Source organism: Protopterus annectens, chromosome 11.part0 (genome assembly GCF_019279795.1).
Source record: "Protopterus annectens isolate FY-2018-M chromosome 11.part0, PAN1.0, whole genome shotgun sequence".
NCBI lineage: Eukaryota > Metazoa > Chordata > Ceratodontiformes > Protopteridae > Protopterus > Protopterus annectens.
In genome coordinates, this window is record NC_056745.1 from 556,859,795 (window position 1) to 556,884,067 (window position 24,273).

Sequence of the window (24,273 nt, forward strand, 5' to 3'; positions counted from 1 at the left end):
CTGCATTCCTTTCAAATACCCCTCTAGCAAAAAAAAATTCCCCTGATACATTCAGTCTACTACTTCAGCATTGTGATTGGTCTCCATTAAAAAAACTATAATTAGACCTTGTAGTGGAATACTTCAACAACAAATTCCTGGACATCTTAAATAATCTTTCCCCCAACCAGGAAAATACACCACAAATCCAAACAATTATCATGGCTATCTAATGAGACTAAACTTCTAATGAAACAAAGGGATAGAGCTGGGTCACTATATCATACAGCCAAAGACAAAAGTGATTTCATGCTATATCAGCAATTTAGAAACTAAGCTAAGAAAAAAGTCATCAGAGATAAAAAAAAAGTACTTCCTAACCTGCCAACAAAAGCACCAGCACAACCCACAAAAGTTCTGACAAAATATCAACCACTTCCTTAACCCTGGTAAAACCTCCACCCCTGCTCCCTACACTTGTATTACCTCTGAGCCCTTAGCCTCACAGTTCAACTCTCACTTCATCAATTCTATCCCCTCACTCCTAGATAGCAAAGAAAACCTACCACTCACAGTCCTCTCCCCAACCACTGAAAACACTAACTCTTTCTCCTTTAAACCCATTCAAGCTACTTACATAAAAAAAGTAAACTAATGTCCTGCTGTCTGGCTGCTGACCATCTACCCAACAAATTTCTAATACTAGCTGCTCCATCCATCACCTACCCCATATCTATACTAATAAATTGCTCTATCTCAGAGTAGTATTTGCCCAACCTATGGAAAATTTCTCACATCATAGCCCTCCACAAGGGTGGCCCCTCTATAGATATTGCAAACTACTGACTCATTGCCATTCTCTCTCCCATAGCCAAAATCCTAGAGAAATGTATACACCATCAACTCATGAATCACCTCACTTCTAACAACCTTCTATCCACCTCCTCAACACAGCTTCAGACATAAACATAATACAAATACAGCTCCAGTAACCATTACAGATAGTACTCGTCACCTCAGAAATGAAGGGCAGCTAGTCTCAGCTATTTTTCTGGACATATCAAAAGCTTTTGACACTGTATCCCACCAACTGCTACTCAACAAATTTGCTATTTATAATCTCAATACATCATCCTTATCATGGTTCTACAGTTATCTGTCTAACCGACAACAGACTACAAAATGGGAGAACAACTTCTCCCTGTTATTACCAGTCACCACTGGGGTACCCCAAGGACCCATACTTGGCCCACTCCTCTTTGTCATATTTACCAACAACCAAATTTCTGCCACCATCATCCAATATGCAGACAATCCCTCTCTTATCTGCTTAGCCCACTCCCCTGAAGAACTTTAACACAAAATGCAAAAATCTTTCCAGGTCATTGAAAATTACCTCAACAACCATCAACTCATCCTTAACCCAAATAAGACCAAGTTAACGATCTTCACAAACAAATCATCCAAGATCATCTCACTACCTCCCACCATACATTCCTCTAATGGTACTACAATTGAACCTACAAATCAGACCAAGCTACTTAGAGTTACTATAGATGATAGACTAAAATTTGGTAAACACATCTCCCTAACAATCCAAAAGGTCCACTCCAAACTTGGAGCGCTTTCTATAGGGTCAAACCACACCTTAAACAGCAAGCCAGACTAGTCACTGTGAGATTTCACTTGCTATCTACCGTCCTCTACTGCTCACAGATTTTCACCAACCTATGCAAGGCTGACCATAATAACCTAGAATCCTGCTATAACAAAATAGCTAAGTTTCCTGCCAATCAGCTCTATAAAACTCATCACTGCTCAGTTCTTCACCAACTCAACTGGCTGGAACTTCCCAACCTGTTATCACTAAACCAACTTATCTTTGCCTATAGAGTCATACACAACCCCAGTAACTTCCCTGCTCTTTCAAGCCTTGTCCAACCTAACTTTAACTGCAGGTTCCTTAGTTCATCCGACAGACTAATACTAAAAGTGACCCAGTCCCACAACTATTATGGCGACTCCCTCCACTCCTATAAAATAGCCAAGGACTGGAATGCTCTTCCTCAGCACATCCAAAAAAATCCCAACTTGTCCGCATTTAAAATAACCCTAAAAGATTACCTCAATAGTAACTGGCTCTGCCCCTGTATTTCTCCTGGATAGTTTCTTTTCCTATTACTTCACAACTCCCTGTTCATGTATCTTTTAGCAGCTAACCATTATAACCTCTTTGTTTCTTCTAAAAGACTAGCATATTTCTCTGTTAGATTTTTTTTGCTTGATAGACTTTTTGTATCCCTGTATTATATTATAATATACTCCTTCATGACTTATTGTTTCTTATGTAACCTGGTTTAATTGCATTTTTTTTAGGTTTTTGCTAATATTTGTGTTCATGACTACTAGTATCTCTATGTAAACATGTTAAATGCATTTTTTTATAAAATTTGTTCATAACTACTTGAACTTTTAACTAATTGTTACTGTACTGGAGCTTTTCTCCCCAGGTCTCCACTGAAAATTGGTTTCTAGCCCAGTTGGACACTACCTGGTTAACAAATGTAAATAAATAAATAAATACTGACAGCATTTGGGGATTCAATGTGACCCCAAATGCTGTTGCCTGCAAACTTAGTCAGCCACAGCCCTTTAGTTTTGACCTTAACTTCTGAGAAGTATATACCAAACAGTTCTCTTCCAAAATTATTGTATGCTAAAAGATTTGCCTCCTTCACCCATTGATTCCCATGCTATGTGTCTGTTACATTATAATGCCAAGCCTAACAAGAACAATAAGAGACAAGGAAATAAAGTAAGTAAGGGAAGAGTGTAAGGATGAATGATGTTACATCTAGCATAATTCAAGCTTGTCATCCACACTTAACACTGTATCATTACATCTCAAATCAGTTTGTGTGACTTACAGGGTCCCCAGCCATTTCCCATTTTGGTCTAAGCTATATGATTAGACATACATACATACATAGGCACAAATACTTCAGGCACAGGCAGTAACACCCTTCTAGCCTGCCAATATACTAAAGCAGTATTCCATAATGTGTCCAAGTTAAAATATTTAAACTAGTGCTTGTTTTAATATATTTTGGTAGTATATTCCAAGCATCAGCAACTGTCTGACGGATGCAATTAGTATATTTCTCATTTCTATATAACCTTCTACACAGGTTGTCTGATGATTCTCTACTACTCTGTGATAACTTCTAACATTCCCACATATAATTGCCTCTAAATGCCCAATATACCCAAATAAAGTCTCCTCCTAAATATCTGTATGAGACACTATACTAGTTCAGCTATTTTAATATTTTAAAATAACTTTCACATCCCTAGATGACCTTCTGTTTTTCTTCTCTATCATTTCCAATTTACTCATGCTAACTTTCTTACAGGGTTTCCATATTGTTATTCCATACTACAGTTTGGGTCTAATGTAACTTACAAACAATGATTTCAGCATTTCTGATTTGCTAGTCTTTATAACTATTTTTATACAACCTATAGTTTTTAACTACCATGCTTGATAAGATCAGGAAAAAAAACTCATAGCTGGATCTACCCATATACCCAGGACCTTTAATAAATCCACTGCTTTAATCACTGTGTGCTGTATTAAATATTCACGCTTCAATTTATGTCTCCTAAATCTCATACGCTTATTTGGCAATGTATTTATCTTATCAGCATATTACTCTAATGTACCCAAATGGTCAAGTTATTCAAGTTATTTTGCAGATATAACCTATCTGTAACAAATGTTATCAGTTTACCTAACTTCAAGTCATCTCCATACAGACTATAGAACACATCTGATGAAAAAGATAGAGCTGAAAGATACTACCTAAACAAGTATGGGATAGACCCTGTGGAGCACTCCTGACTGTAGCTAAGAATTTCCCCTGTGCAATTGCTTTATGATAACGTTCCCTTTCTTTAAGCCATGCAGTTATCCATCCTTTTGAAATTACACTAAAACCTGTTTTAATTTACTCATCTGTGTCTAGTCTATGACCCTATCAAAAGCTGAAGAAAAGTCTGTATAAATTACAACACAACACAGATTTTTATTTATAGCAATTATATTATTATAGTATGCCATGATACAGGTAATTATAGATCTATTTTCAACATATGCATGCTAATATACGGTTTCAAGTCCCAATCTTTCAAATTCTGACAATTTACCCAAAAAATCTCTTCCATTATTTTTCCTCAACAAGAAAGTAAATGTATGGAGTTTGTTTGACTCTGGGTTTGTTCTGATCCCCTTTCCCTTAAATTAGGGGTTAACAAGTGCATTTTCCCAAGCTTGAGGAATCTCCTCATATTTATGACTTTGTGAGTAACAGATATAATGCTACACCCATTTCATGCTAAAGTCATACTTCTCAATTTCTTAGCACAATAAATCTGAACAAAGGCAAAAAATGGGAGGGACAAAGGGACAAAATGTATTTATTTTATATTTATTTATTGACATTTGTTAACTAGGAAGTCCACTGGGTTAGGAATCCATTTTCAGTGGTGGCCTGGGGAGAAAAGCTCCACAATTAATTAAGTCAAATAAAATATAGACATTTGGCAATTTTTTTAAAAAGTGGAATATGCAAAACTTAACAAAAATTATAAAAGTAGAATACACAGACATAAAACTTAACAGTATGTATCAAAACTTATAAAAAACTTAAACAACAGGTGGTAGTATAGTACAAAATGTGAGTGGTTTCTTTTTTTGGCATTGCATGAAAATATGGCAGTTCTTACCGAACAAAAAATAATGGTAATAGAGCTGTGTTGCTGTCAGGGTAGTAGTTATTTTGAACTATGGGAGTGGGTTAATATTAAGTAGTGCAGGTTTAATGGTGGCTTGTTTGAGTTACATTGGCATTTGAGGTTATTTAGGAAGTACGTTTTTAATGCTACTTTGTATGTCTTTATACAGTCTGTTTGGGTAACATGGGAGGGTGAGCAGTTCCATTGTTTAGCAATGCTGCTGGAGAACAAGCATTATCCAGCTGTTTTATTGGGCTTAGTTACACTTAGTAGCAATTTGTTGGAAGATCTTCGGGTATGTGTAAATATAAGCTTGTAGTATTGATGAGAGTGCTGGGCAGGTATTTGCTTTATAAATTAGTTTATGGGCTAGGATTAGTTGGGTAAAGCAGAGATAGTTTGGGAAATCCATCCATTTCAGTTCAGAGATTGCTTGGCAGTGGTGTGAGCGGTAAGGCTTTCCTGGGGCAAATTTAGCTATTTTATAGTAGCAAGACTGAAGTTTATTGCTGAGGGATGAGTGAAGGTTAGTAAAAATGGCACTACCATAAAGTAGGGCGGGGAGGAGTAAGATACTTGTTGGTTTTGTTTTGGTGGGTTTGTCCATGTAGAGTTTGTGATGATAAAGTTTGCCAAGTTTAAAGTGTGTTTTCTTTGTTGCATTATGAATGCCTGTTTCAAAGGTAAGTTTGTCATCGATTGTAATACCTAGTCATTTGGCAGTTTTTACTATTTCTATTTCAGTTCCAACTGTAGAGAAGATTTTGAAGTCTGTATCTGGTTGTCTTGAAGAAAATAATAGAAGTTTTGTTTTTTGGGGGTTTAGTAGCAGTTGTGAATTGTTTAGCCATGACTCAGTCATTGTAAAAGCATTTTGAGTAACTGTGAGAAGGACAGAGAAATTGTTTGAAGTAGAGATTATTGTCAAATCATCTGCGTATTGGATAATTTTACATAGTTGTGAGACTTTGTGGAGGTCATTAATAAAGATGTTGAAGAGTAATGGTCCCAGAATGGAACCCTGTGGGACTCCTATGTTGTTTGACAGATAATCAGATTGGACATTATACCACTTTACAGATTGTTGTCTATTGTTCATGTATGATGTAAGCCAGCTGAGGGATTTGGGGGCACATCCAAGTTTTGTTAATTGTATCAGAAATTTAGTATGTGATACTGTGTGAAAAGCCTTAGATAGATCCAATAGGATTACTGAAGTGGGGTGACCTGTATCTAAGGCTTTGTTGACAGTATCGGTGAATGAGAGCAGGGCTGTAATAGTCAGGGCTGTAATAGTGCTGTGCTCTGGGTGGAAGCCATGCTGAGTGCGAGACAGAAGATCATTATCAATGAGGTATTTGAATAATTGTGTGTGTACATACTTCACAAAGATTTTGGATTATGGGAAAAGTATAGAGATGGGGTGATAGTTTGAGAGGTCATGAGAGTTTCCCCCTTTATGTAGCAGAGTAATAATAGATTTTTTCTATAAATGTGGGACATATTCTGCTGCAAGAAAGTGGTTTATAAGAATACTAACTGGATATGCAATTGCATTTACTGCTAGTTGTAAATATTCTGGGGGAAAGTTGTCTGCAGAAAGAGAGCATGGTTTGAGTTTTTTTAAGAGTTTACATATGAGAGATGTGGACACTGGCTGAATAGAAAATAAGCGAGTTGTGGGTGGATTGGAATTTTTGTTAGGAATGAGTGGTGCATTGCCATTTTGTATGACATTATTAGTACTCTGGGAGTATGAGTTTAGGCTTGTTGAGGAGCCTTTGACTAATCTTTCGATGGTGGTAATGAAGTGTGGGCATTAAAGTCATGGAAAGTTTGCTATGGGGTCTTTTCGGGTGCAGGAGATGGATTTTGTAGAATGCCAGGATTGAGAAGAGTGGAGACAGACTTCAGAATTTCTTTGGATTATTATGTAAGGTTGTTAACTTAGAGGAAAAATATTTTTTATCTTGTATTACTAGCTTCTTGGCTCTATTTCTGAGTTTTTTTAAATTAATTTCATTTTTTTGCGTTCTAGCTTTTTGCCAAGTTTTCCATGCTTTATCTCTATAAAGGTGGGATTGTTTGGTCCGTTTCATTAGCCATGGGGTATGATTCACTTTTGTTCACTTAATATGTATGGAGGCTAAGCTATTAAGAGTATCCAAGAAGAGCTTATTAAAGTAATTAACTGCTTCATCTAGGAGGAGAATTTTTAGTGGTAGCCAGTTATGGGATTTTAGAATGTTTAAGAATTTATTTTGGTCAAAGTGGGTGAGATTCCTGTATGTTTTATAGGAGTGTGTTTTGAGTATTTGAGGGTGAGTCCTGTGGATGTATGCTGGGAGTTAGTCATTTAGTATATTGGGTAGGGTGTCAGAGTTTGAGTAATTGTGAGGGTGGGTAACTAATATCAATCTAAGATAGATTCTGATCCTGTAACTAGGCCATGGGTGGGAGTTTTGATAAGCTGAGTAAAGCTGTGTAAATTTATGCTGTTGGCTGTGGAGTTGGAGGTAAGATTTTGTCAATTAATATTTGTATCTCCTAGGATTATAGTTTCATTTGATACATGTAGGGTTATCCATGATAGAAATTCCTCTAAAATGGGAATGTTCTGGCCTGGTGGGATATAGACTACTGCGATAGTTACATTTTTCTTGTTGTTAATATGAAGAGATGTTAGGACAAATTCTAAATTTTGAAAGATAGTGACTGGTTTGGGGTAGGAGTGAGATTCAATGAGTTGTGACATATTAATGCATCACCGCCACCCTTTCTGTTGAGTCTATAAGTATGAATTATGTTGTAGCCTGGAGGGAGAATTTTGGTATCTAAAATATGTGGCTTTAGCCATGTTTCAGTTACTGCGACAATATTTGGGGTGTGGGTAGTTAGCCAGGTATGAAATTTGGTAATATTATTACAAATGCTATGAATGATTATTGTTATAAAGTTTATTTGGTGTATTTTTGGGTTTGAGTTAGATTTTTGGAGATGGTCTGTGCTGGGTTGGGGTGGACATGAACCGGCTTTGGCAGCTTTGTCGAATCACTTACAAGTGAATACGCCTACTTTGGCGACATCTACGCTAGACTCCACGAATGCTTGCTCTCAGTCAGAACTTAGCAACAAGCAAGACGGAGAGGCTAACTCACGTTCCACTGTGGTTAAGAAGGCATAGCAACTTACATTTAATTTCTCTGGCAAACGCTTTCATCTAGAACAGCCGGAGGCTGTAACTGAGCGTTCCTCTCCAAGAAGGAAACCGTTTATGGGACAAACAGTTATCCCAGGCAAACGTAAGAATGAGAGCCCTTTAGGGCAGGGCAAAGTAAGTCACAAATGACTAAAGGCATTCTCAACCTTTAACTTGAACTCTGCTCATTGTTCAGTACTACATAAAGGGCTTAATTTTATTCCTACAGCGAAAGGTGATCTAGTGACTGCACTCACAGACCTTAAGATTTTCATTAGAAATGTAAATTTAAAGGTTTTGTTTGGCAACTCTGTCGTTAATGGAGTTTCATGTAAACAGCGTAGTACCTTTATACCTTCTAGTATGCCTGTGGTTACAGCATTTCATGATTTGTGTGAGAGGGAATTAAGAATGTTGTATTCTGACTGCAATATTCTGAGATTTTCTCACTTTAATTTAACATTTGATGAGTATCAAGCGCTCAAAAGTTTACAGGTGAGCAAAGATTTAGTGATTAAACAAGCCGATAAAGGTGGGGCTGTAGTCCTTATGGATCGGCCTAAGTATATATCTTTAGTTTCTGTTCTACTGAATGATGTTGAGGCTTTTAAACGTATTACATCAATAGATGTTAAAAGATGTATTAGTTATGTTAATATGGTGATCTATGATTTGCAAATTAGTGGTGATATTACTCTGGATTTATTTCATTTTTTTACTGTTTCTTGTCCAATTATTCCTTGTCTCTATGGGCTGCCTAAGATACACAAGTCGGTGACCAACCCCCCCATGAGACCAATTGTATCGGGAGGGGAGTGGATCACCGAACCTATATCTATATATTTGCAAACACAATTGCAACTATATTTACCTAAATGCACTTCTGTGCTAAGAGATACATCTGATTTCCTTTGTAAATTGCATGTTTGGTTTAATAATATTGGTGGTTCCTGTCGACAAAGTGAGTATTTGTTTGTAACGCTTGATATAGCATCCCTTTTTACTGTAATACCGCATGATTTTGGTATTGAGTCTATCAGACAATTTTTGATCTCCCAGTCTTCTCTTGTGAATAGATCTGTTGAGAATATTTGTTCTCTTCTAGATGTAGTTTTGAGGAACAATATTTTTCTGTTTGATGAATGCTTATATTTGCAACTCACTGGTGTAGCCATGGGTACTTCTGTGGCTAACACTTATGCCAACTTGGTGTTATACCAATGGGAGAAAGCTTATATTTATAATTTGGATAATTCTTTTGTAAATAATATATGTTTTTATCAACGTTTCGTTGATGATTGTTTTATGGTTTGGAAAGGTTCCCTTTCACAGTTGAATGAATTTGTTTATTATTTAAATGCAACCACCAGTTTCTTGAAATTTAAGATGGATGCCTCTGATAGTGAGATTAATTTCTTGGATGTTAAGATACAACTACATGAGGGTTCTATCCATACCAGTATTCACAAAAAGGAGATAAACTCTGATAGATACATTAATTATTCCAGCATGCATGCCCCACATGTCTTTAAGGGGATTGTTACTTCACAGTTTAATAGAGTTAGTAGATTAAATACTGATGATGCTACATTTAATTTACAGTTGGATGAGATGTCCAAAGAGTTTCTGGATAGTGGTTATGATTCTAAACTAGTTTTAGATTTAAAAAATAAAGTTTTAGTTAATAGGAAGACAATATTGAAGCCGATTTTTCTTGGGGATGATGTTGGTTCTGTTAACCTAGAATGTTCAAAAGTATGTACTAGGTATCTTACTAGTTATAATACCTTGACTTGTTTTGTAAAACAAATAATACAGAGGAATTGGGTTGTACTAATGGCCTCTAGTGAGATTAAAGACATTCTTGGTGACAGGCCTTTTTTCTCATATAGAAATATGAAGTAATTGAAGAATATGTTATGTTACAAAGATTTGTTCAGGCCTGTAGAGAGGACTTTTACCACTAAGCCCGGCACGTATGGCTGTTTGAATTGTTCCTGCTGTTCTGATATTGTGGTTGGTTGCAGTGATAAGTTCAAACATCCTATTAGTGGTAAAGTTTATCAGTTTAATTTTTCTACCACTTGTGTTACATCTAATGTGGTGTACTTAGCTAATTGCGTGAAATGTACTGCATTCTATGTGGGTAAGACCACTAGCAAGCTAAAAGAATGCATCATTGAACACAAATTGGAGATTAGAAGGGCCATTGACAGTAATGCCTTGTATAAGCACATAGTTGATTCAGGTATTGAACATAGATTCTCCTTTAGAGTTATTGATGTAATACGGCCTCCTGCCAGAGGTGGTGATAGTGGTAATTTACTTGAATTAAAAGAGTATGAATGGATTCTTAGGTTGAACTCTGACCATTTTCCAGGTTTAAATAATATGATTACCTTGAAACCTGTTCTTGTTAAATTGCAACATACTAGGTTGCGATAATGTTATGTTTTTTCTAATTTTTCTAATTTTTCTAATTTTTCTAATTCTAATTTTAATGATTTGTTTTATATACTTGTGGTCACATGATTTTTGGACTGCTGGTCATGTGACTTCAGTGACCTGTATTTAAACCATTTGGTTTTTAGATTTTTTGTATTAGTATTGAGGAAGGATTTTATCCGAAAGCTTTGCTATTATAAAGTGTGTTTTTCTCAGTTTTGGGGTGGATATTCCCACATTTAGTAAGTGAGAGGAGAAGGTGAATAATAGTTTTGGCATGATTGTTCTTTGCGAGTGGTCTGAGGTATTGTGAGAGACAGAGTTTAAGTTTGGAGTTGGTAGGGAAAAGTTTTGTTTAGGTGAGAGTAAGGGTATGTGTTGAGATTAAAGAAGGTGAGATGTGAGAGTAACTGTTATTCTTGCCTGATAGTGGTAGGATGTGAGTGCTGGATGACTGTGAAGATGGACTTAAGGTGGTGTATATAGAGGTGGTATGGAATAGTAGGCCTAGAAAAGCAGTGCAGGTGAGAATGAATAAACGGAATTACATGTATTGGAGTATACTAGTGAGGGAGGCCATCTTAAGGAAGATAGAAGTGTGAGTATGCAGGAGCAGTCTGTAGGGTGTGTTTTGTGAGGAAACGGGAGGGTGTTGATGAGGTAATTTATGGGAGGGGTTAGGGAGGTATAAATGTAAATAAAGAGGGGGTAGGTGGGAATGGGGGAAGGGTAGGGGAGCAGAGTAAGCCCAGAGCAAAGCAGAAGGTGAATAGAGTGGGTTGCACTAGACTTTGGAAGCCCTAACAGCCCAAGAATCAAGCAAAAACTATCTCCACACAGGTAAGAAGATGAGCAAAAAAGCACCTAGACAGACAGTAAGTGCCTTAATGTGGTCAAGAAGGCAAATGTATAATTTTAAATATGGTAGAATGTGGAAGAAAGATATACAATATGGCCAAGAAGGCAAGTGTATGACATTAAATATGGCAGAAGGTGGAAAAAAATATGGTCAAGAAGGCAAGTGTATAATTTTAAATATGCAGAAGGTGGGGAAAAAAGCAACTGGAGTTAAAATTATCTAGGGCTAGATAAAACGGGAGTAAAGGACACCAGGTAAATAGAGAACAGAAAGGGAGTGCTGATAAATGCTAGACATATGAACTTTCCTTTTTAGAGTGCCTTTCTACAGAGTGGTAGATAAAGGTAATAGACGGGGGGATAGTACAGCAGTGTTACAGGGCTAGGAACAGGTAAAAAAACAGGATCACACAAGACTAAGTGGTAAAGGTAGAGAGTTAGAGTGGTTGGAGCACGACAGGGGAAAGAGGAGTACAGAGGTTTCTTTACAGGTGGCTTCTATGAAAAAACTAGGGCAGTGCAGTTACAAAAGCAAGAAAAGAGATGGACATACAAGATGCTTTATCTGCATTTTTGGTGGGTGGGGTAGCCCGCAATGCTGCCAGAGTTCCTGTTGCTGTTTAGTGTCCTACAGCAGGATGTTACACTTGGGCAGAGTTGACCACGGGTCTTTTGGGTGGCAGGGTGTACTAAGGAATGGAGCACAATAATTTACAATTAGCAAAAAGGCTAGACATTTGATGAATGTAAAAATAGGGACATGCAAAAATTATGACATATGTTAAATACTGCTCCTATAATCTTAGAAAGTTGGTAGAAGAAATGATTTTCATTGGCATGCATTTATTGAAGGATATAAAGCCTGAAACTCAAATCTTTGTGATTTTTAGTGACTTTATTTCTCAGTGATTTTCCAGAAGCCCACAAATTTTATGAGGAACAGACCAAAAATTAAAGTAAAAAATCTGAACATTCTGCAAAAATCTGAACAGTTGATAGCTATGCCCAAAGTGCTCTCAGGTTATTGTTGCTAAGTTTGTCTCCTCCCTGATTTTTGCTTGGGTCCAGTTTGTTTAGTTCTTTTATAATATAATATACTTTAATTTCACTATCTGAACTTACCTAGATGTTACCAGCACAAATCATAGCTCCCTTTGTGGAGTCAAACTGTTTTTCATAAAAGTTTGTAAATATATCTATAGTATGTTGTGTTTGAGAATACATTTTAAAACCTACACACCATTTATTGATTTATATGTCTTTACTTTTACCACATCTTCTGTATCAATAAAATGTTTTCCTATTATGAGCAACATTTTTATATACATTTTCTTGGACTCGTATGTGTAGCACCACCTGGACCTCTTCCACTCCCAACTCTTAAAGATATATTAGTCTTTGTAGTAGCATTTGTACACATCTATAAAATGTGAGGATGCAAAAAATAATGGTCAAAAAGTCAGTTGCCCTCATTCTGAAACTGGTGTGGTCTAGCAGCAGAAGAATTTAAGCAAACCTACTGACTTATCCTTTTGTTACAAAGCTTTTAAATAGAGAATGATTGCCTGGTTTATTTCACTTTATAGGTCTGTTGTTACCACTGCTGGATCACCTATATTTCTGTTTTTCTTTTTTGAGTCTCAACTATGAGATGGTTGATTCTTTTTATTCTATTAAGCCCTTCTATTTTCCAACATGCATTGTCCATATCATCTATTTGTTGGAGAAGATCATGACATGTGTGGTTGTTGTTTCTTCTGCATCCCTGCTTCTAGCTTTTATTTTCGGTGAGTCCCATTTTTGTTTCAATGATTTATCAATGCTGTGGTATGTCTTGGGGGGTTGTATTCAGTGGGAATTTTGCCATTTCACCTCACAGCTGTCCTGTTGCTTTAATATAGTTGCCACATTTTTTAAGCTCTGATTTTATCTTGCTGCAGTCAGTCTATTTGTTAGGAATATCACTCTATCTGGTGATTGAAATCTTGCCATGCAGAAAGAATCACTTCATTTATGAATGATTTAGCACCCAGTCCACCATGAATGTGCAGTGCACTGATGGAGAGTGGTGGCCCCCTTCTGTCCGCACTCTGACCCAGTGACGAGTGGTGCTTCTCGCCGACCTTGCTGCCAGGTGTCCCTAGCCAACTAGAACTCCGCAGTGCTGGGTTTTCATTACATTTAGGTGGGATCTGACTTAGAAGTGTTCAGTCATAATCTCACAGATGGTAGTTTTGCAGCATTGGCTCCTCAACCAATCTCATACACCAAATGTCTGAACCTGGGATTCCTCTCATACTGAGCAGGATTACTATTGTAACAACACATCATCAGTAGGGTAAAACTAACCTGTCTCATGATGATCTAATCCCAGCTCACGTTCCCTATTAGTGCATGAACAGTCTAACGCTTGATGATTTCTGCTTCACAATGATAGGAAGAGTCGACATAGAAGGATCAAAAAGCAACATTGCTATGAACTCTTTGCTGCCACAAGCCAGTTGTCTCTGTGGTAACTTTTCAAACACCTCCTGCTTAAAATCCAGAAAGCCTGAAGGATCGTGAGGCCCCACTTTCATGGTCTGTATTCATACTGAAAATCAAGATCAAGCAATCTTTTTCTCTTCTGCTCCATTGGACGTTTTTGTCCTTCCTGAGCATACCTTAGGACACCTGCATTACTCTTTGACAGGTGTATCACCCCAATTAAACTCCCCACCTGACTCTGTCCCCGAAGTGGGTTGGACTCAGACGCGCAGGCGCTTGGAGTCAGAAGTGAGAGCCCTGGTAGGGCTCATCCCCCCTCCTCACTGGGTAAGTGATAAAACATGCAGACAGTTTACTCATTGTTTTCTCTTGCCTTCACTTAGGCAAGTTGTACTTACTGAATCCTGTTGAGAGCATGGAAACACTCCTTGGGCTTCATCAATCATTTTTTTAAGATTATTCTCTCCAAATAACTCAAAGCATGGTGTCATAGAACACCCAGGATACAAATCTCCATTGCCTTAAATGGTATTATTTTAAAGGACCTAGCAGCTTGCAGTAGATACTGTTTACTTTGCTATGCAAACCATGGCTTGAGGTGGTCTCAACAGGCTTTCCTCTTCTGATTCAGTTGATTTTTCTTCAATTCTTTAGTTACCTGTAATTTTCTATTAGTGATAGTTTTGCAAAGTTCTAGTAGCTGCTTTCAGGATCCAATTTATTTGTAATTTCACCTGCAGGATCTTGTTTTGGATTAATGTTGCTATATTGACAACTATTAAATCAGTTGGGGAGACATCAGAAAAATCAGGCAAGCAATTTTCAGTGAACCTGTAAGTTACACCTCCCATGTGGGAGCATACTGCCCACACCCCACAAGTTATATATCCCTACTCTGAGGCTGAACCTCTAAGTTACACCTCCCATGTGGGAACATACTACTCACACTCCACAAGTTATATATCCCTACTCTGAGGTTGCACAATTGTCAATGAAATCCATCTACTGCTATTTGACTGAAAGGATGTTGGTAGACTGACTTGACCCCCCCCCCATTCAGTTCATCAATTTTTCAAATTTCACTTCTTAATTTTGATTGCCAGTACTGGTTTTCTTTTTACCTAGGTTTCTCTTCTTCTCCTCTAATATGATCATCTTTTTTATCCAGTCTTATGTTTCCACTGATAAGATATCCAGAGATTTATATTGTCTGTTAATGTGGCCTTGCCTGTGCTCATTTAATGTGCCATGGTGGGCAATTTATAAAAAGCAGACATATTCCTCATCTGAGGGATTTTATAAATGTATCCATTTAGTCACTTATTTCCTTCTGTTCCTGTAACCTTTCCATCTTAATAGGAGCCTGTTTGGGGAAACAAACCTTCTTTTAAAGAACCCTGAGAGGAGAGAAAACAGTCTGTGCTTCTAGAGTGCAACCTCCACCCCTGCTGTTTAAATCAAACTAGTCTGGCAAATAATGTTATTTTGAGAAAGCACTAGCAAAATGTGTTGGCTCAACACACCTTTATTTTCTTTCTAAGTACTTTTTTTTTTTTTTTCATTGACATCCAGCCCCTTTTCCCATATAGTTCTCGAGGTCAGGGTGTCACATCAGCAGTGTTTATCACCTAGAGCCAATGCTCACATGGACTTCCTAAAACTAATATTCTGTAGCAGTATATTAATTTTTCCCCAGCAGAACTCAGGGATCATTTTCTTGTTAAGTGTATTTTGTTAAGCATATGAAATTATATAAAATAGTCCAGAATATAAAATGGAATTTATAGCTGCAGTTGAATAGTATATATTTCACGGTATCCCTTGACAACATGAACTTGTTGTAATCTCTGTCTTTTTTTTTAGAACAAACAGAATGTACATATGTAAATATTGCTGATTTGAATTGCCTTTACTGTTTTCTTTTCTCACTAGATACTACTTGTATAACAATGTTTTTTTACACTATGTATAATATCAGTATTGTTGTTATTTGTGTTATTGAATTATGTCAAGTTTTTCTCTCTGGGCCTCCGCTGTAAATGGACCTCGTCCAGTCGGACCACCCCAGTTAACAAAATAAAAATAAAAATAAAATAAATAAAATTAATATATTAAATGAATGAGTTCATTAGGCATGATTGTACTTTTTAAAGGACAGCCTAGAACAGTGGCTGACTTGGTTAGTATCACATAGTATGCAAGCAGAGACTGATGACCTCAAACCCAGAACTATATGATAAAGCTGTAGCTTAGCTTATAATCTTCTTTTGCCATTTGATATCTATTGACATTCATTCTGTCTGTACTACCCCAAAGAATATTTGAAGAGCACAGTATTGTCTTGCTCATCTGTTGAAGAAATAGAAATGTATCTATTGATTCAGACATAATTTTGCTGATTTATTGTCAAGATCACACTTAACCTGTTTTTTTTTTCTTTCTAGCTCCAGAAACACCACCCATTATTAAAAACTACAGAAATCTTACAGCTACTTCTGTTTTATTGTCATGGAAACCTCCACTGAAGCCAAATGGCATTGTAACATCATATGAGTTACATCTGTATGGGACAGAAATTAAAATGGTTTATCACACAACCAATGACACTATAATCTTAAAAAATCTCTTACCATTCAAGCAATACAATATTTCCTTGTCTGCATGGACAAAAATAGGCTTGAGTCCTGCTGCTACCTTTGTCTTTCACACAGATGAATCAGGTAATGGTATAATGCTTAGATTCCAAAAATGCATTAGAATGTTGTCTTAATGTTATTTTAAACATCAAAAAGATTTATATCATCAACTCTTTTGCAACTCAGATGTTTTAGTGACATGCATGACTTATCTGTTTCTTGCATGAGTCATTTGTTTTGTGTTTATCGTTTGAATCTCTAAGTTGTTCTTAAACAAACCAGATTTCTGTTTTCTTTTCTCTTTTTTCTTAAATAGTACTTTCATACTTTAATATATTATTATTGCATTTTCAGGGTCTGCATAACACCAAGAAAAATAGAAAAATATTAGCAGGCCTGTAGTTCAAATCTTATAAGAAACTAAACAAGTATTAAAGTGTATACCAGACTACGTAGCACTAAATTGTGTCACTTTGTGTAGCCATTTGAAAAGCAAATGCTGTTCTTTTAAAATTCATGGTCACAGAATTTCTGGATTCTTCTTGATTCTAAACAAAACTCAGGTAACCAACAGAAAAAGTACAGTTGTGTAAAATCTTGCCATAACAGTAGATGTGCTTGCCTTCACTGCTGCAGTATTCATTACAAATGGGATTCCCTGCCATGAAGCCCACCGTCCAGCCAGTTTACCAAAGTCTACCATTGCTTTAAGGTATGCTGAATGTCACCTACACACTCCTTGCATAGCTTTGGGCATAAAGGTGACGTTCAGGTGTACCATCTTCAGAAATGATTGCCCCAGTAGAAAGAGCAGTCCAAGGAGAACCTGCACATCCAGGAAGGAAAAAAAAAACTAGGGGGATGGAGGGAGATAGTGAATACTGCAGCGGTGAAGACAAGGACATCTACTGTTACGGTAAGATTTTACACAACTGTACTATGTCCTTACATTCACTGCTGCAGTATTCATTACAAATGGGAGAGTGCCAAAGCTCAAGAAGATACTTGGGAGGTGGAAGCAGCAGTAGAGCCCCTTAAGAAGCCATGAAGAATAGCATCAGTAAAACCGGCCCTAACATCCAACTGGTAATGTTTGGTAAAGGTATGCACAGAAGTCCAGGTAGCAGCTTTAAGAACAGAGTTAGCATCTAAGCCTTTGAAAAAAGCACCAGAAGAAGCCAAAGCTCTAGTAGAATGAACCTAGAAGAAGGAAGGCTCTCACCATGAAAAGTGTAACAAAAGGAAAATCCAAGTGGAAATAGTTTGCTTGAAAACAACCAAATCTAAAGACCTAGGATGAAAGGAAACTAATAACTAGTCAGATTTTCTGATAGCTTTAGTTTTATCCAAATAAAAGCTGAGCTGTCTATGCACATCTAAGGTATGCAGCACCCTCTCACTGTCAGATTGTGGAGAGGGGAAAAAAGTAGACAAATTAATAGACTGATTAAGTGACAATTTATTAACCAACTTGGCAATGAAAGGATTAGTACGCAAGGACTTCCTGTCCTCATGAAATATCAAAAAAGGTGGACAAGCCATAAGGGCTTGCAACTCAGACACCCGTCTGGCAGAAGTAAAAGCTAACAAAAGAACTGTCTTCCAAGAACAATGTTGAAAGGAAGCTAAAACAGCAGGCTCAAAAGGAGCCCAAGTCAATTTTTCCAGAACGAAATTAAGATCCCAAGGGGGAAGAGCAGGCTTCCTGGGAGATCTAAAATTAAGAATGCCTTTAAGAAATTGCTTAGCCTCAAATCCCAGAAGCTAATGAGGGAGTTAAAGACAGACAAGCAGAAAGAGCTGATAAGTGTACCTTAATAGAAGAATAGGCCAAACCAGCAGTGAGCAACTCAGACAAATAAGAGAGAACCAAAGGAACATCCACAGAAAGTGGGTCCAGGTCATAAGAAAGACACTAAATAGAAAACTTCTTCCATTTAGACAAGTAGGATTTCCTAGTAGTAGGTTTCCTGACCTTTTGCAGGACCTGCAGCACATTCTCAGAAAAAAAGGTGTCTGAGGGATCAAAACCCTATCACCCACAGTGTCAACTGAAGTGTGGACAGGTGGGGATGGATGAGAGACCCCCTTGTCTTGTGTGAAGATATCCACCCTGTGCGGTAACTTGTGATGATTGCCCTTGACTAGATGCAGAAGTAGAGGGAACCAGTGCTGTCGTGGGCAAAAGGGACTCACCAACAAGATTTTGGGAGCATCCTATTGAATCTTGAACAGGACTCTTGAAATAAGAGGAAGGCGAGGGAATGCATAAAGAAACATCCCCTTCCAAGAAAATGAGAAGGCGTCCACCTTCCATACCAGAGACTCTGCCACAAAACAGAGGAAGTTGTCTGCTCAGAGGGGAGGCAAATAGATTTACTTGAGGAGTACCCCATTGGTGAACAATGTCCAGAAACACATCTCTGTAAAGCATCCATTCATGGGATTGAGTGAAAGACCTGCTCAGATCGTCTGCCCAATGTTCTGATCAAAAGGAATATAAACTCCCTGATGAGTCACTTGATATTGGATAACCAGATCCCATACCAGAAGTGTCAGCTGGCAAAGATGGTAAGATCTGATACCCCCCCCCCCAATTTGTTGATATACCACATAACTGTGGTATTGTCTGCGAATACCTTGAGAGGCCTTGTAGAGAAGAAAGGATGAAAGGCCTGAAGAGCCAGCAGAAGAGCCCTCATCTCTTTGATGTTGATGTGCTCCTTCCACTGATGAGGCAACTACACTACCTGAATCCTCAGGGAGCCAAATGTTGCTCCCCATCCCACATCTGAAGTGTCTGTGAACAGATCCTGAGAGGGAAGAAGAGGTTGAAAAGGGAGCCCTGGAGTCAGAGACAACTGCTGAATCCACCAAAGAAGTTCTTTCTTGAGACATGGGAGAAGAGGAACAGGAACGTCTAGGGGATGTGCATACTGAAGCCACACCAACTTCAGAAACCACTGGAATTTCCTCATGTGGCATTTGGCCAGAGGGAGCATTGGAATGGTGGAAGCCATGAACCCCAGAGCTCTCAGAAAATCCCTGGCTGTAATAGAGGCCAGGGGAAGGAGTTTGAAAGAAAGAAATGAGAGTTACTGTCTTTGGTGGAGAGGCAGGGATGCCAGCGCTGGCACCATTTAAATCCTGCAACCCAGAAAGACGTGATACTGAGAAGGAGTCAGGGAAGACATTTTAATTTTTTTGTGAACCCCAGGCTATGAAAAAGAGAAATGATAAAATGAAGATTTTGCAGAAGGACCTCTGGAGAAAATGACTGAATCAACAGATCATCCAAATAAGGAAAGATTTAGATCCCTTAAAGCCTGCAAAAGGCAATCACAGGAGCAAGGCATTTGGCGAATATCCTTGGGGCAGTAGAAAGGCCAAAGGGCAAAGCACAGAACTGAAAATGCCAGGAAGCAACAGAGAAATGCAAAAATCTCCTGAAAAGATGATGGATTGGAATATGGAGATAAGCATCCTTGCGGTCCAGAGACACCAGAAAGGCCTGAGGGAGCAAGAGAGGAAAAAGAGACTGAATGGACAACATCTGAAAGGAAGGCACCTTCAGAAAGGTGTTCAAATGGGAGAGGTCTAGAATAGGTCTCCAAGTACCTTCTTTTCTGGGCACTAGAAACATTCTTGAATAAAACCCTTTCCCCCATTGGGACTCAGGCACCTCTTGAATAATACTCTGAGACAAGAGGTCTCGAAGAACCTGTTCACAAGAAGGCTGAGGAATGCCCATAAAAGGAGGGTGGAAATCCAGACCATGAAGTACCCTTGCCGAATGATTGACAAAACCCAAGACTCCTGGGTGATTTGGAACCAAACAAGAAGAGAAAGAGGAATGTGGCTGGGAATAGGTGGATAGTCAGACAGCACCTGGTTTGTCAGGAAAGGAAGGCTTAAGAATCCCTGTAGTCTGTGTGGCCTTGACAGGTGGAGTCTGTGTACTACCCTTTTTTCTTTTAGAAGGAGGGTGAAAATGCAGTGAAATTTAGGCACTGGAGAAACAAAGACATGCTTAAGGTTCTGTAAAGCCTTCCCCTTATCCTGAAGAGACTTAAAGAAACCAGCAGCCACCTCACCAAACATAAGATTATTATCCAGAGGAGCATCCATCAACTCAGCCTTAATATCACTGGGCAAAGGTTGCAGCCTAAGCCAAGAATATTTCCGCAGAAATGAACCAAAAACAGCAGCCCTAGAAGAGGCATTTGCTACATCATAACTACATTTGATAGAATGACGAATTACCTGAGAAAAAGTCCCAAGCAAGGAAAGAGCAGAAGATTTACTCTCAGAGTCTGGAATTTCAGAAAGAAGTTGACAAGCCTAAGAAAGAAGAGCCAAGACATACCTAGAGAAATGGGTCTGATAATTAATAGCCCTAAAAGCTAGGGTAACCAAAGTATAAACCTTCTTACCAAGCCTATCCATGGTTCTACTGTCCTTGTCAGAAGGCAGTAACTTGGACAAAGGAAGCAATTGAGATGGCTTATTAGAGGCTACAGACACCACAGAGGGGTAGGCAGCCAGACATTTAAACAAAAAGGAACAATCCTCAGGCACCCTATAAAATCAGACTTCTTGGGAGCAGGGGGCAGAGAATCCGGTGCTGTAGAGACATTGGAAAAAACATCCAATAAAGCAGGCAAGACAGGAGGAATGGCCACAGGTTTAGGAGATTCCATCTGCAGTAACTCATAGTACCTCTTATGGATATCCAAAACGTGGGCACAATCCCACTTAAAAGAGTTCCATCTTCCTACATATTGTGTCCCCAAAGGAAATTTCCTCAGAAGGATTACCTAGAGTATGAGAATCCTCCTCCTCAGACCCATAGTTTAAAGGAGAAGGAATCTGGGTAGAATAAGCAAGGGAGTCACCATCAGAATCTACCTCAGAAGAATTCAATTCTCTGGGCCTTTTAGGGAAGAAGAGGACCAAGGAGGAGCAGGAACCAAAACCCCTTGAGGAGGCCTCAACAACAGTAAAGCATTAAATAACCCCTGAGTAAAGGCCTGACACTCACATGATTAGTTTTCTGTTTAATTTTTAAGGGGACATCCATCCTACAAACCTGAGAAGGCCCAGACTCAGGACAGCATTCCACAACTGCAGTAAGAACCTCTTCCCTGAAGAGAAACTGCGGAACCCCTCTAGACCCCCTTGGAAACAGTCAACTGTGGTTCCCTCTGAACACCCAAAATGGATGCCTGCAAAGCCTCGTCAGATGTGCTGCCTGCCAGATCCTCACCAGCCTCCAACCCAGACGTGGTAGAAGAATCTGACAAAACAACCAGCCGAGCCTCCAGGTTCGTAATAACCTAGGGAGAAACTCCCATTAGAGGCTGGACAGCAGAAGTTTCCAGTCTTACCTTATGCACCTTCTTCTTCCCTGATGGCTAGCCCTTGGGGCAGGAAGTTCCATCCATAGTATCTGCAGCAAGAAGTTTAAGACATTGGTTCTCAAGATACAAGAAAAGGGAAGAAAGCCTACTATGAAGAGTTATGGGGACAAACACCTGACAAATTGAACAAGACTTATGGTGGTGAGCAGCACCTAGGCAAAAAAGACATTTATCGTGGCAGTCTTTATGGAGACTCAATCTCCCACACTGACATTTACCCTTCCTGGATGATGGGATGACATTAACCCCAAACAACACAAAACAAACAGAAAAAATAACAGAAAAAAACAACTGGGCACTTATCTGCAATGCTGAGGACTCCAGCAGACAGGCATAAGCACAGGAAAGCCAACAAACAGAAAAATGGTAAAGAAAATGGATGGAGATAACAGACCAATGGTTAGAACAGCATTCGGACTGGTGGCAAAGAAGTTCTAAGGATGGTAGATCTGAATGTCACCTTTATGCCCTAAGCTATGCAAGGACCATGTAGGTGATGTTCGGCATACCTTAAAGCAATGGTAGACTTTGGTAAACTGGCCGGATGGTGGGCTTCACAGCAGGGAATCCCATTTGTAATGAATACTGCAGCAGTGAATGTAAGGACATCACATTTGACTGATTATTCAGATGTAATAATGAGACTTCCTACACCTAGACAACTATGTAATGTGACTGCACCTTCATGCTGCAACTAGGCAGATTCTTTATTCAATTAGCTTTAAAGGAAGCACTGGGAAATAAACTGCAGCTTTTATGCCTTGAGTGCTGGGAATGATGACTCAGAACTGCATAAACGGTTTCCTCAAGTCAAAACTGTCAATTCACCCAAGCACACCTACAAAGTGTTCTAAACTATTGCTGTTATCATCATCATAATCATCAGTCAAGAGTTTAATTTGATTTTCTTTCTTTCTTACAGCACCAGAAACCCCACCTGTTATTAAAGAATACAGAAATCTTACTGCTACATCAGTTTTGTTGTCTTGGAAACCCCCTTTGAAGCCAAATGGTATTATAACAACATATGAGTTAGAACTCTATGAGATGGAAAATAAAACTGTTTATAATACAACCAATGATACAATAATCTTAGAAAACCTCTTGCCATTCAAACAGTATACTATTTATTTGTCTGCATGGACCAAAAAAGGCTTAAGCCCTGTGGCTTCTTTAGTGTTTCACACAGATGAATCAGGTAAGATAATATACTGCTTAAATACTAAAATGATTTATGTCTTCAGATCTTTGTTAAAATCTATTTTATTTCCATTTCAGTTTTATAATATTTAGAGCAAACATCTGAAATGTAAAATCTGTCATTACATAATGTACATAATGCATATGTTTTGTATCCCTAAAGACGTCCAAGTTAGTCAACTTTGTGAGGTAGGTTCATAGGTTGGTACTAGGCTATCGGCCCTAGGGCCTATACAAGCCTAGCCATAACAATTCCCTGGCTATTTCTTCCCACACTATTTACTTCCCTGGACCCCTGTCTAGCAGGGCAACTGACATGATCCCCGGGGTGAATTTCCTTTCTCCCATCCAATCGTCAGGGTTCCTTTTGAAGAGGGCCGAAGAGGCAGTCTGCTTGACATGTATGGGCAATCTATTCCAGACTCTGGGGAGTCTCTGGTTCAGGAACCTATCCCTCCAGCATGTTTTGTTTATTGTGATGACAAGGTTTAGATCCCTGGAGCGTGTGGCTCTGAGGGATTGGGATTTCTTTAAGTGTAGCATGTCCAACAGCTCTGGGTTTGACATGGCCTTGTATGTTAAGCAGAAATCGCCTCTGAGTAGACGATATGCAACAGAGTATAGCTGGAGTTTTTTAAGGTGGTCAGCGTAGGGCATCTGCTTTAGGCCTGTGATTCTTTTAGTGAGGTATTTCTGCGGCCTTTCCAGTTGTTGCAGATGTCTTGAGAGGTACATACCAAACAGGGCATTGTATTCTATAATGGGTCTAATGAGGGATGAGTACAGTGGGACAATGACCTCCTTTTTTCTGGATGAAAATCCCTTAGTGATGAGGTGTGCCACATAGAATGATTTCCTGACTGTTGTGGCGATGTGGTTATCGACGGTGAGACCACTGTCCACCTGTGTCCCTACGTCTCTTATCACACTTTCGGAGTTTAGTGTACTGCCACCTATATGGTAATTCATGGGTACATGGTTTTTCCCAAAGGGGATAACTATACATTTCTTGGCATTGAGCTTGAGCCCATGGCTCTGGCACCAAGCATCTGTTTCTGTAAGGCCCTTGCGTAAAGTATCCACATCATTTGGGGATTTAATAATGGCTCCCAGTTTGCAGTCATCTGCAAACTTTGTTAGCCAGAGTCCCTTAGTGTTGGCCTGTACTTCAGAGAAGTAGATGCTAAACAAGAGTGGTCCCAGGACTGAACCCCGAGGTACTCCACTTGTCACTTGTCTGGAGTTGGATTTGGAG

The 24,273-nt window shown here is 38.7% G+C and overlaps 1 protein-coding gene across 1 annotated transcript in view; it reads left to right on the plus strand.

Annotated features, from left to right (window-relative positions):
• PTPRQ (protein tyrosine phosphatase receptor type Q) overlaps positions 1 to 24,273 on the plus strand; it is a 4,272,575-nt gene that overhangs the window by 1,911,098 nt on the left and 2,337,204 nt on the right. The window contains exons 18-19 of the mRNA XM_044087226.1: positions 16,207 to 16,482; positions 22,741 to 23,016. Coding sequence (XP_043943161.1) covers positions 16,207 to 16,482; positions 22,741 to 23,016 — 552 coding nt within the window. The remainder of the gene's footprint in view (positions 1 to 16,206; positions 16,483 to 22,740; positions 23,017 to 24,273) is intronic.